This window comes from Apostichopus japonicus, chromosome 13, assembly GCF_037975245.1.
Source record: "Apostichopus japonicus isolate 1M-3 chromosome 13, ASM3797524v1, whole genome shotgun sequence".
Taxonomy (NCBI): Eukaryota; Metazoa; Echinodermata; class Holothuroidea; order Aspidochirotida; family Stichopodidae; genus Apostichopus; species Apostichopus japonicus.
In genome coordinates this window covers 1,877,141-1,890,630 of record NC_092573.1, presented here as the reverse complement: position 1 = coordinate 1,890,630, position 13,490 = coordinate 1,877,141, and the positions used below count along the sequence as shown (strand labels likewise).

The window sequence follows — 13,490 nt, the reverse complement described above, 5'->3', positions numbered from 1 at the left end:
GTGTTGGAAGGGTTGCGTATGGTGGGGATTTCCTATCATGATACTATCAAGTGAAGAACTAATCCATGCATAGGTCATGAGATCATCAACACGTACATCTTATAAAGATATCGATGGAAATGTTCATATTACAACAATTTAGTTGAAAAGTTATCATATAAGTCTAATTCAATTTAGATATCTTCGAGACGAGAGAAATGTAAGAGCAGATTCCCAAGAATATATTTTCAAGCTGTGGAAAATACCATGTAATTGATACCACAAAGCCTCTGAGGTTACCTGCATATTCAAGATTCGTCTATAGACATGCAGTATATTGTTCCTTAGTTCGGAACAATTCACTATTATAGTCATTTAGAGGCTTCCATTGTTCACGATTGAACTGAACAATAATAGCAATATTAGATTCAGTGTCGAATGCAAAAAGAGGGGGAGGGGGGGATTATCCAGTCGGGGATTTTTTTATGTTCATTCGGGAAAGAACTAGACTAAGCATGCATCGCTAGCCGTGTACTGCTTCACTCAAGTCATGGATTTAACCCTGACTTGCACTGATGTCTGAAAGTTAGTTTTTCATTTTAATTTTTGTTGAATCCTATTTTTATATCCGTTTTGTTAATATTTATACTGGAAAATGAAAGTAAAGAGAGTAGCATATCAATATGCTTTGATATGAACGAGTACTGATTTTCGACAGCTAACAGCTGATAGGCTTAATAATTCTTCAAGCTGTCATCCCCGTCACTGCAAGTATGGAATTGCCTACAGTCAAGCACTTCGTCTTCGTCGCATTTGCTCTAACAATTCCTCTTTCATTCGCCATACAGATGCTTTGGAAAAACACCTTACTGCCAGGGGCCATAGTGCCAGAAGGGTGCGTGAAGCGATTTAGAGAGTCCGTTCCCTTTCCAGATCATCTACTTTGGCAGTGAAAAACAAGCAGGGACGAGATTGCGACAACAAGCTCCCCCTGGTTGTTACTTTCCACCCTAATCTTCCTCCTCTTCAGCAAATCACCTCTAGCAACCACAACACTCTCATCACTTCGGATAGACTCCAACGAGCCGTCCCTGAAAAACCCATCATCGCCTACAGATGACCCCGCAACTGACTTCTAACCCTACACCCATTCAGCATGGTACTTTCAAATGTTATCGTACTTCGAGATGCATCATCTGCAGCCACCACATTGTTGAATCTAATTCCATTACCAGCCACAGCATGTAACTCACACACAAGACTAAGGGTCACATCACTTGCACAACCACTAATGTATATATCTGATCTCTTGTAGAGTTTGCAGCATCCATTATGTTGGCGAAACCAAAACCACCCTCAAGAAGCGATTATATAGGTCACAGATCCACAGTCAACACCATGAAGACTGAGACCCCAGTTGGAGAACACTTTAACCTTCCCAACTATACCATTAACGACATGTCCCTACAGGGGATTGAATCCTTAGGTAGCCGTCCTGACCTAGTACGAATCAGCAGAGAAAGGCTGTGGATGCAACGCCTTCGCACCATTCAACCTCATGGGCTCAGCATGCAGGAAGTACATGACTAACTTTTCTCCTGTTCCCCCACCTTCTCTCCTTGTCCCCCCCCCCCTTCACTCCTCTTCTCATAGCTCTCTTCCATCCTTTTTTCTCCACACCTTTCTTTCTTTGTCCTTCTCCAGTTTATTCCCTGCCCCGGCTTCCCTTAATCCTCTCTTTGTCCCTCCATCCACTGTTTATCTCCTACCTCTCCTCTTTCAATTTTGGTTTCTTTCTTTCTTCTCTCCATCCCTTGTCTACTAATCCCCTTACATCCATCTCTTTGTGTTCACCATGTTCATTAACCTGTCTGTATTTTGTGCGTGTTTTTGTCCCTTCTGTTACTGTTACTTGTCATTAAGCCTTTGAAGAAGATCCTGCCAGGATCGAAACGTCAGGCCAACTTACTTTTACACAGGCTTAATAATTGATTAAGGGATTAATCAATCCACCGAGTTTGATTAATAATCGATAATAATTATCACCGTGCTCACTTTACTTCAAAATTAATAAATAAAAGACCTGTTGAAAACATCCAGCTTACAGTGGCACCATGCAGGCATGGGGTTTGTTTGTATATGTCTATTTTTGTCTTTCATCGTTTTGACCACAATATACAGAGTTTAAGTTAACAGTATCAACATCACATATATAAGACATACCCCCAATTGGTTAATCGGACATCTATAGAACTTTTGTATTGGCATAACCTTCTCTCCTTTGCCTTCCTGTTATACGGTTATAGCAGGAAGAATGCACGTAGTAACCGCCCCACTTTCAGCCCACTTCCATCCCCAAATACATACACTTCGCCGGTCGTAACGCAAGCGGGAAATAAAAGTGGGGAGCATCTTCGTTCTTTGAAACATAACGAATCATTAGGCCTACTGCTATAATGATGTGACCAAGCGGTCCACAAAATGTTAGGCCCAAGACCCGGATGTTCCACAAGGAGTGATCCACGACCCACCAGAACCTTCAAAAAAAAATTCGATGCTCAGAATGCAAGAAAGCTAGCTTGTAATTCGTGATATAACTTAATCGATAACTTAATCGATAACCGTCGGCAAGCTCAGAAAACTGTATAGGGACTCGAGTTTTCAAAGTCTTAACAAATCTCTCTGCCCATGAAACGAACATTTTGCCGCGACCAATTTTTGGTTCGATTTTTATAGCTTGGAGACCGTCGATTTAATGTACATCAGTTTATAATCTTTTCGTTACAGAATGGGCGCAAAGGACAGCCTAATTGGCGTTCTATAAATGCCTGATCATACCGTTTGGGTTCTTTCAAATAAGCAACCTTATGTATATATTTCTAACAAGGGGGTTAAAATCTGCAAAAGGATTCAGAATACCTGGTTAGTCCATCCATTTCAAGGTCGTTCTTAATTCATATATGTTTGAGCATGAATTGACGGTTCGAATGTGACATGACGAACCTGGCGGCTGTCAAAGGTCAAATGCCACTTCCTTAATTTCAAAACAGCTTCCGATTAGTGCTCCACCGGATAATTACTTTCAAGATAAATAATTAACGTAGCCTTTACTTAACGCGTTTTTATTTTGTGTTTTTCAAAACATCAGTAAACTTGGAAGTGTTGATCAGAATACCTAAACTATACTCAACAACTTAACTTCCTACGACGCGGATAGATCTTGATTGGGCTGCTAATGTTTACGCATGCCCTTGTATATGTAAAGCAGCAGTTTGTCTTTCAAACTATACATTATTTCCACTTTTCAGCAGATTTAATCAATTTACTTCAACTTAATTGCAATGATCTCTGCGACGTTTATAGGAAGCTTTCAAGTTTCGTCTCTTTCCTCACATATGCAAAGCTAGGCTCAACTACTGAAATGTGTTAGGTCTTATTTAAATAATATTTGTATCTATAGTGTTGCTTAATAACTTTCCATAGTATATCTTTATACTAGATTCCCACAATTTTCCGTATATATGAGAACGGCTAAAAATCTATATGAGAGCGAATTCGAACGACAGTATGCAGCTACGCTCAAATACGCCACGACTATACGGACTCACTGGCACGGGGGTAGGAGCCGGGCACTGGGGGCACGTGCCCCCCCCCTACACTTTTTTTCCAAAAATAGAAAATGTGCCCTACTGGCAAATAAGCTGTGCCACTTTGATGAAGAACTGTCTTTTGGATATCTTCAGCTTTTGTTAATTTAATACTTTATTTTAATTATTAATTTTTAGTCTGTACCTGCTATTTTTAAAATGGCATCTCATATCTTTTAGTAGCAGTAAACAATCTCAATAAATGGTATTGATAGCATACTAACACATCATATATATTTAAGGGATGTGGCCGGTGTGTATCGGTATTTAGCATAACGAGTGGTGGTTGTGGAATGAGAATGTGCCCCTCTGATGTTGTGCTCGCCCCCCCCCCACTTGTTGAAAGCTTCATATCCCCCTGCTCACTGGCAGCCCGTCAAGGAACTACGGTAGCGTAGTTTTAATGTATAGTATATAAGGTCTACTTCATTACACAATATACCATTCGGTCGGAAATACTTCAAAGAGCATCTTTAGTTTGCTTCTACAAGATTGCAATCTAACCAATATAAGACACCCTTCAAGATTTTCTTAATCATCAAATGAAACGAAACTGGGCGAGTAGTTAATGAATTTGATTTAATCATCGACGTTTAGTTTGGCCGGACACCAATTATAGTAAAATTATAAAACACATGTAAAAGAATGTTCAAAACCCCCCCCCCCCCCCACAAATTGGACTAAGTTAACTTCCAATCACTATACTTGAAATGATACGTGATTGGACAGACTAATGACAGAGTCATTTTGATATAGGATGTTAGGCTATGGACCATAGGCGTAGGAGGCGGGGGGCTGGGGGGCTGCAGCCCCCAACCCAATTTTTTTTGGTGAAAGTATATTAATATGCTGAGAATTTTTCGGGCACCTACTGAAAGAATAATAATTTGTAGTGTGTTTTTCAATGGTTAAACTGATATTATTATTATCGTTATTGTTGTAACGACTTCCCCAATAGTTATAACCAATATGGAAGGGTAATAACACGGAAAATGATAGTATGTTATTGGCATGTGATGTAATAACCGATGAATGCCTATATGATATGCACATTAACGTGTTCAACGCGGGCGGAGCGCGCGAAAAACTTTGGTTATATTTTTCGGGCAAGTCGTTACAGCCCCCCCCCCCCCCCCAAGTCAAATTAGGCTCCTACGCCTATGCTATGGACTATAGCAGTTGAAATATTTTATGTTGTCAATTTCAACTCAGAAAGCTGCTGCTTTAATTGATATGACTATAACGCTCTCGCCCTATGTATAAGATCATTCATCTTTAAAATAAACTGAAAGCCACAAATATCTTGAACACAAGCAAAAGACCTACTTTATTTTCAGATCAATGCTATATGATACACATTGAAACAGTTCCGTCTGATCACGTAGGATTGCCTGTCCTTGATCACGGTCCTGTAATAAAGGCAAACCGCAAAGCCATTTGTGGTTTCTCGTGCATGGTACTATTGACCACGAGCGATTATGCAACCTGCTAGCAGTATACGACGAGAAAATCGACTAACCGTTCTTACGCTGAAACCGGTTTTTTTCTTCTTTCGGAAACCGTTTTACTTTGTTTTCATGATATCGTCAAAGTATCTACGATTTCATCAGTTTATTCAATGATATCTTGAATATGATTATGCTCAATTATTCACCATTAGAAATGCTTCACGTGATGTAAACAAATTCACTTAATGTAATCGCATACTCGCTGATTGATTATTGTCCACGACGACGAGTTCGCTCACATGAGAGGTCACCTGATTAATAATCGCTCATATCCACTTCGTCATAAGTGACAAAATCCCTCGTGAGAAAGTGATTTATCGTTACTCCATTACGGAAAGGTATTGATTACAAGCACTATGCGGCACCTGTCTCTGTCGTAACATGCTGATATGCACGTAATATCACTGACCGACACTTCAATTGCATACATACACTTCAATTGCATACATAGGCTAGGCCTTTATAGCAACAGCCTCTTGATTAATTTTAATAAATCACTCATCACTAAACTACAAATCATCCCTCTGCTCGTATCATTGTCAGGCGTAAGAAATATGACTTTATCACACAAGAAGTCATTGCTCTTCACTGGCTCTCATTACGACTGTGTATCAAGTTCAAAGTACTTCTTCTTCGTCTTGTGTATAAAGTTTACCATGAACAATCTCCATCTTACAATCGGACTTACTTCAGCTACAACCATCACGCAAACAGCTCAGATCATATGTACATCTTCACCTCATTTTGTTGTACCCAAAACTCACAGTTTGTCACTTGCCGATCGGTCATTCCCATGTTGCAGTCCTAAACAATGGAACGCTCTTCTACATCAAGAATGGTCAGACTGTTGACATATTCAAGAAACTGCTCAAATGTTATCTGTTTGAACAAGTGTATTACAATTACTTTCATAAAAACTGTCTTTTAGTGCCTTTGAACAACTGTTGTTGATATCAGCGCTATATAAATGTTTCTAATTGATTGGGTATTTTGCGCCAATATTCTCCGTGCAGTATCGATTGGCGCCAATTTATCATTTTCCCATCCTTGTTTACGTCGCGAAGCGTCCGATCGTGTATGGTTGATATACGAGCGCAATTTCTACTTTAGTTTGTACTAGCCTTTTTCGTCTGTTCTTTACATTGGTATTTCCGCAACGACTGGTCGATGATGGAAAACAAAGATACAAAATGAACGAACGAATTTTCGAAAATGAATCTGAAAACCTCAGTATTCTTCAGGTCAATTTACATCGGTATAGTAAAGCGTATACTTATTGATTTGACTTTCTAAGATCTAAAAAAGCCGAACTTTGATATGTTTTCGTCCTGTTAATTGCTCGGCTATCAACTGGTGTTGGTGATGTGTTAGAAAATAATGTTAAATAGTTAACTTAGATACATGAGAAATGCATGAGAAATCGACACATGAGAAATCAAATGTATGTCTAAAGGGAATTGAATGTAGTACATGTTATTTAAGCTACACAGTACATTAGCAGATCGCTCACCAACCTTGAACCAAGATCATGTGTATAGTATCTATTTTCCCTTTCAAATGGACTCACGATATCTCACGTGATGTAACACCGTCATAATCACTTCGGTTACAGTCTCCGAGGTAATAGGGGACTGGCCTTTAGAGGGGGATCAAAGTCGTTTGTTTTTCTAGGCCAGGATCAATATTGGGATGACTGTTTTGTTTTGCTTCAAACAGTACCATTATTTGAATTTAAATCAAGATTTATTTTTTATCTATCTACAACTTCGTCAGAGACACCTCTAACTAATTTCAAATACCTCGATAATATGAAACGTGTACATATTACATATGTTGAAACGATATAAAGATATATAGAAACATGTAATTGCAGATTTACTTTCAAAGGTTCGTTTCAAGACGGCCTTTGATTCGAGATATTTCAAAATCATTTTAAATGTCTTGAAATAATATATTTTCTAAATCAGATATGTTGGAACGACACATAGATAGCTTCACATAATTGTAGACATCTACTTTTTTCATCTATGATTTAAAATATCTCATTTTAACGAGCAACTCATAAAGTAATCGTATGTAGGGTGCACCAGTAGGCTATGTCGTAGTACGCAGGACAATCCTTAAGCAAGGTGACTTTATGAATTGTTACCGTGTACACAAAAGCACCTGTATAGAAACTATACACCGGAAATAATCCTATTTAGGTCAAAGGTTTACTGGAACGACAGCTTTCATCCTGAGCAAGTAACAGGTTATCCGACTTCCGGAATTTCGACTTTTTATTTCCGTTGACTCTTATCAGCAACAAAACTATGGTTCCTCTGTTGGAGTGGACAATTCAGCGTTTGTTTTAAAGGGTGGTAATGTTATGATAACAACCCAAAGATTCCCGCTAATAAGTTTGTAGATGATTAAATAGGCCTCGTGAAAGTAGAAGACTCTGTTACCCCCTCCCCCCCCCCCCCCCAACGGCCTCTACCGGCCCTCACTTCCCAGGCCTCATGAAAGAGCATTGCATTTCGTGCCTTGTGGCGTACGTATACCTTCTTCTCACCAGAGGGGATTCAGTTGCACTGAGCGTTACATCGCATGACTGGTTGGGGTGAATCAAAATCTCACCACGCATATTGCTGAATTATAACCTGTAAATGTATATTTCTCTGAGTTGGGAAAGTGGTGTGGATCACCAATACCGATAAGGCTATTATTTCTCACCTCCAGAAATAGTTTAAAGTGTGCTTAAGACCAATTGGTATACACTCATATTTAAACTAGTGAAAAATACCCGCAAACCTGCAAATATATATAGTTATCCTAAAACAGATCAGAAATCTAGCCACAATGTCATACAGTTTTCTTCTTCGAAACATCAGTTGGAATGTTCTTTAAACAACTTTAGTTTTGAGATGTCTCTCTGTAGGCTATCGTACGCAAGAAATATAGAGGTTATGGTCTAACTTCTGCTTTAGAATCGCTCAACTGATGAGATTTATAGGTCTAGTGATGCTACAAAATTTAGTGATGTGAGATGAACTAATTGAACGTATACCATGAAATATAAAGAAAGATGTAGGTAAAGTTGAAAGTTCCATGCCGATACTCTAATTTACCGAATCCCGGTGGGGCTGGAAGTTTTTTCACTGTTCTGGATTTTTCAACTCACTACAATTCAACCGTATATATATATATATATATATATGTATATATATATATATATATACCATAAAATATTTGCTGCAAGCAGGTTGAGATAAAAGTAGAAATACTTTGTGTTGATTGTAATTTTTAATTACTCAAAATGTTCATTGGATGAAACAATTTAAGGGGTGTCTTCTTTTGATCCAAAGAAATTCGAGTTTGAGTAATACACAGTGAATACGAGGGCGTGTTTTATTTTTATTTGGCTATAATTGAGTTTGATTTGTTCGTTCTTTATTCCATTCTGTACGTACATTGTTACGTACTTTTGATTTTGTTTCTACAAAAGAGATCGAAACTATTATCGAATTTAATGGTATTAAAATTTATTCGAAGAATTCAAACTCTGTTGCGTAGCACATAATCAGTTCTAATATCATGGAGCATTTCCAGAATAATAACATCTTGACTGCTAAACAGCATGCATTCAGGAAATACCATAGCTGCGAGACCCAGCTTGTTTCTGTCATCAACGAATGGGCCTCCTCCCTTGACCAAAGAAAGCAAGTGGATGTCTTCATCCTTGATTTTGAGAAGGCTTTTGACACTGTTCCTCACGAATTATTGAAATCTAAACTGTACACTATGGGTGTTTCACATCAGGTTCTCTGCTGGGTGGATGCTTTTCTGAGTGATAGAGAGCAGTCGGTTGTTGTCAATGGGTCTAGGTCTAATCCTTCTAAGATTACTTCCGGTGTTCCTCAAGGGTCAGTTTTGGGACCCATTCTCTTCCTGGCCTATATAAATGATATTGGTAATGCTGTTTCTTCTGGTGTCCGACTGTTCGCTGATGACTGTGTCTGTTATCGGGTTATCGATGATGTCAGTGATGGTCATCAACTTCAGGAAGATATTAATATACTAGGACAATGGGCTAAAGATTGGGGCATGAGTTTCCAGCCGGTGAAATGTAACATTATGACCATTACTAGAAAGAGGAAACCTGTGATTTTCAATTACATGCTCAATGGGGTTCACTTGGCTAAGGTTGATTGTGTTAAATATCTGGGTATTCATATCACTTCAGATCTCAACCGGGGAAAGCATATTCAAAATGTGTGTAACAAAGGCAATAGGATATTGGGAGTTCTTCGTAGAAACTTATCCCCTTGTTCGAAGGATGCAAAATTGGCTGCGTATAAAGGTCTCCTCCTGCCAGTATTGGAATATGCCAGTTCCGTGTCTGGGATCCCCACCAAGCTTTCTTGCAGCACAACCTCGAAAACATTCAGAGGCGTGCAGCCCGTTTCATCGCTTCAGATTATTCAAGAGAGCCTGGCTCTGTCTCATCTCTTTTACGGGACCTAAACCTGGTGCCCTTGGCAGAGAGGCGCAGGCAAAGTAGAATCATCTTATTTGCTAAGGGCATCCATGGTCAGGCTCAGATTCTTATTGACTGCCTAAGGAAGCCTCTGCGTAGGAGTCGGAACATGCACGATATGCATTTCTGCCAATTGTATGCCAGTACCAATTGCTATAAGTATAGTTTTCTTACAAATACAATTAGGGATTGGAATAGTCTGCCTTCAGACCTCATTAGTAGTTCCAGTGGGTCTGTGAATCCTGTCACTCATATCAGTACTCGTGCCAGATTTAACTATTTACTCTCTTGACGTGGGTGGTGAGATATTGTCCCTTTTTGCGGATGTGTCACCGTAACGCAGACGAAGACGAAGTTACGTCATTCCATGGTAAAGTCAGTAAGCTATTAGTGAAATAATTACTTCCATGCAGCCTTAAGTCAATATGGCGGGAAACTAATTGCGCGAATTCCACATTCAAGCAAGATAGTTGAAATATCTTTGATTCAAGTGTCAAATGTTTTATATGGTCTAGGGTCATGAAGGCGTAGTATGCCTACACACCGAGGGGTTTCCTTGCTAGAATTAGGTCAATTCACTTATTGACTCTTGCTCTTTGTTATTTATGCGGACATCAAGTATTTGATCTGTGCATTTTAAATCCACTATACGCTTTGAACGTTGAGCAGTAGTCAGCTGAACGAATAACGTAACAGTGAGTGTAACTTAGCCTAGGCTGTGTTGAAGGCATGATTGTTCTTCTTTCCAAGTCGTTAATTAGCAATCTCTTAACTTTTACGAAAAGGCATTCATATCATAGCCTTATAGGCATAAGTTCTAAAATGGAATCGTCGAGTTCAAATGCACACGCAGGCCTAAATAAAAGACCCAAGTTGGAAGATGCAGAAGACAAGTTTCCACGGCCTGGTGTTGGGGTCGGCGTATTTGTCACAAGCCCAAAGTATCCAGAGTGCATATTACTTGGGAAGAGAAAAAATAGTACTGGATCAGGACTCTATGCCCTGCCAGGTGGCCATCTTGAATTTGGGTAAGAATTGCTTAAGGCCCTTTAGGGTGAATGCAAAGCCTACTAGTGTATACTAGTACTATTACTAATTGAGCCAAAATTAACTTTTTACTAGTTTAACCTGAGTTACAAATCCTGTCAAAGTAGACCATGTTAGTGTAACCTCAGTGCAGCACATTGCTAATACTGCGGCACCTCCAGACAAATGTCAGGTGCATTTATGTGCAAATATCTTTTATTAATTGCCAAGTATAGTGTATAGCCTTTACTAGGTATAGAGTACCAGGTAGGCAGAGTACCAGGTAGGAAAGGCTGCCCTGTAAACTAGGTAAAAGAGGGTCCTAGGCTACATATTTGTACAAGCAATAGTTATATTGACATAGGTCTACTTGAATAGCATGTTTTGTTCTGTTCACAGAGAATCTTGGGAAGAATGTGGAAGAAGGGAAACAATGGAAGAGACTGGGTTAAAACTGAAGGAGGTCTCCTTTGCACATGTAAATAATGCAGTCAACAGACCAACAAAATATCACTATGTGACAATTTTCATGAAAGGAGAGGTTGACAGTTCTTACAAAGAAGAGCCTGAGAATACAGAACCAGACAAATGTGAAGGTAGGAATGACATCACCATACCTGTTGTTGGCTTCTTTTAAGACTCTTCAAAGTGTGCATGATATACAAAACCAACCCCCCCCCCTTCCTGCCCTCCCCTTCCCCCTCTCCAAGGCTAGAAAAGCTTCAATGAAGTAAATGACAGCTTTGGCATGCTATGAAGAATATGCTAGACAGGCAAAAACTAGACACATTGTTCAGATTTCATACAAACTATGTGCTGTCAACCTCACTGAGTATATCCTTAAGTTTTTTAATGAAATGGTGTGTGTCAGGGGGGGGGGGGAGGTGTAAATTTTAAAGGAAAGACATTTGACATGTGAAAGAGTAATTAATAAATTAGATTCTACTGCTTATATTGCCCAAATGCTTTTCCATTATATCAGGATTAATTTAGTGTAAAATGCAAATTTTAAAAGTTTAGTTACTGTATTGAAAGGAAACTTGATTGATCCATTAAAAGAAGTCAAAACATATAACAACATTGTTATCTGAGCATTTAATAGGATAAATAAGAAATGATGGAAATCAAGTGATTAAAAAAGTTCTGCTTTTAAGATCCTCATACCCATATTTCTGTGACTTTTTGTTTCTACACAGGCTGGCAATGGACTAAATGGGAGGATATTCCAAGTCCAGAGAAGCTCTTCTGGTCTCTAAGATTCACACTAGCTGAAGGTTTCAATCTCTTCAAACCATAGACTTGACATACATGTTTTACTCTTTTTGAAATCATTATTGAAGAGCAGACAGATATTTTATCCTGGATAACTCTCAGCTAGAGAAAACGTCAATTTCTGGTTTCCCAAAAAGGCAAACTATGGAGTCACTCTAACCGACCTCTCAAAACTGTGATGGGGACTATGGATTTAAACGTCGACAATGACACAGATCGCAAAGTTGGTAATGACTAAATGAGGGTTAGATTTGTCCAACACGGCAGCATACAGAAACGTCATACTCAAAGCTGAAGCCAAAGTGAATTAACCAGGTCACACATCTGGGAGTCTATCCATGCTAAGTTCTTCAATACCGCCCTCATTACCTTCAAGGAACATTTCATATTGTAGTTATGATTTATATAATGGGATGAGTCAAGACGGCAGGCCAAAATTCTTCTGAATATACTTTCAAAAATCACTCACGTTTACTTTTTCAATATTTATTTATACAAACATTCCACTTGTGTAAAAAGAAAACAATAAGCTGATAATTTATAGGAAAGTCAATTACAATACCAACTGTAGCCCTGATTCTTATATGCAAACTGGATTGGCTAGTGTACATCAGCTGTACAAATGAGGAAGGTCTCTTATCCGAGTGTCAATATTTGTTTTTCAAAAGAATTAACAGAAATCTTCTATTAAAGATATAACAATGTCATCATGATGCTTCTCGGCCTTTTGGCTACGGTCATTAGTGGTGTCTGTTCTTTTGAGATAATCAATATCCAATACACAGCGTAGATTGCTCATCAACATTAAGAGTCAACTAGGTTTAAATTCCCTGTCATATGAAATCATGATACTTCACTTAACTCTGTCATAATCACATGGTTACAGTCTCAAAGTCGTTTGCCTTTCACGTCTGGGCTCTAGTTTGGGTGACTTTTCTTACAAAAGTGCAGTACTTAATGTCATGAAATATTATGCTGGAGTTCAAAATGGTAGAGACAATGAGTTGTGCTAACAATGTGCATAAAGCAACGCCTAGGACACAGAGGTACAGCGTGCCTATGTTGTCGGAGCAACAATACTCATTTGTAATGTAGGACAGTTGTTTCTATGCTTATCTACAGCTACTTGTAATACCAGACAAGAAAGGGTGCAAAAGACTTAGATATTGTCTTATATCTTTCATACCCTTTAATAAATAAACATAAGTCTTCATCTTGAGCATGTCAGTAATGCTCACGTGGAAGGTCTTGAAGGTGAAGGTGGTGGCCTGTTGTGGGGTGTGGGTGGGGGAGGGTGGGGAGGTCAGCAGTTGTACAAGTCATAATCCAGTAATACCCATGGATGAATTATGGAAGTTGTGTTTCTTCTTTTACCATTAAAAGTATTGACTTCTCTTTTGTTTCTTATCTAGCACTCCGCATAATGTCCCACTTTTTTCAAGGCCATAGCACCGCAGGTTGGATCACTGAGCTGGTTCACAATTAATGCCAGTCTGTCCGGTTGGGGTGGGTGAGGGAGGGGGGAGGGTGGGTGAGGGA

At 39.0% G+C, this 13,490-nt stretch overlaps 1 protein-coding gene across 1 annotated transcript; it reads left to right on the top strand.

Moving 5' to 3' along the window:
* Positions 1-10,061: 10,061 nt before the first annotated feature.
* On the top strand, positions 10,062-13,454 carry LOC139978999 (nucleotide triphosphate diphosphatase NUDT15-like). The gene is made up of 3 exons (XM_071989638.1): positions 10,062-10,681; positions 11,079-11,275; positions 11,876-13,454. The coding sequence occupies exons 1-3, from the start codon at positions 10,383-10,385 to the stop codon at positions 11,974-11,976; spliced, it is 597 nt and encodes a 198-aa protein (XP_071845739.1). The 5' UTR covers positions 10,062-10,382; the 3' UTR covers positions 11,977-13,454.
* The last annotated feature ends 36 nt before the right edge of the window (positions 13,455-13,490 follow it).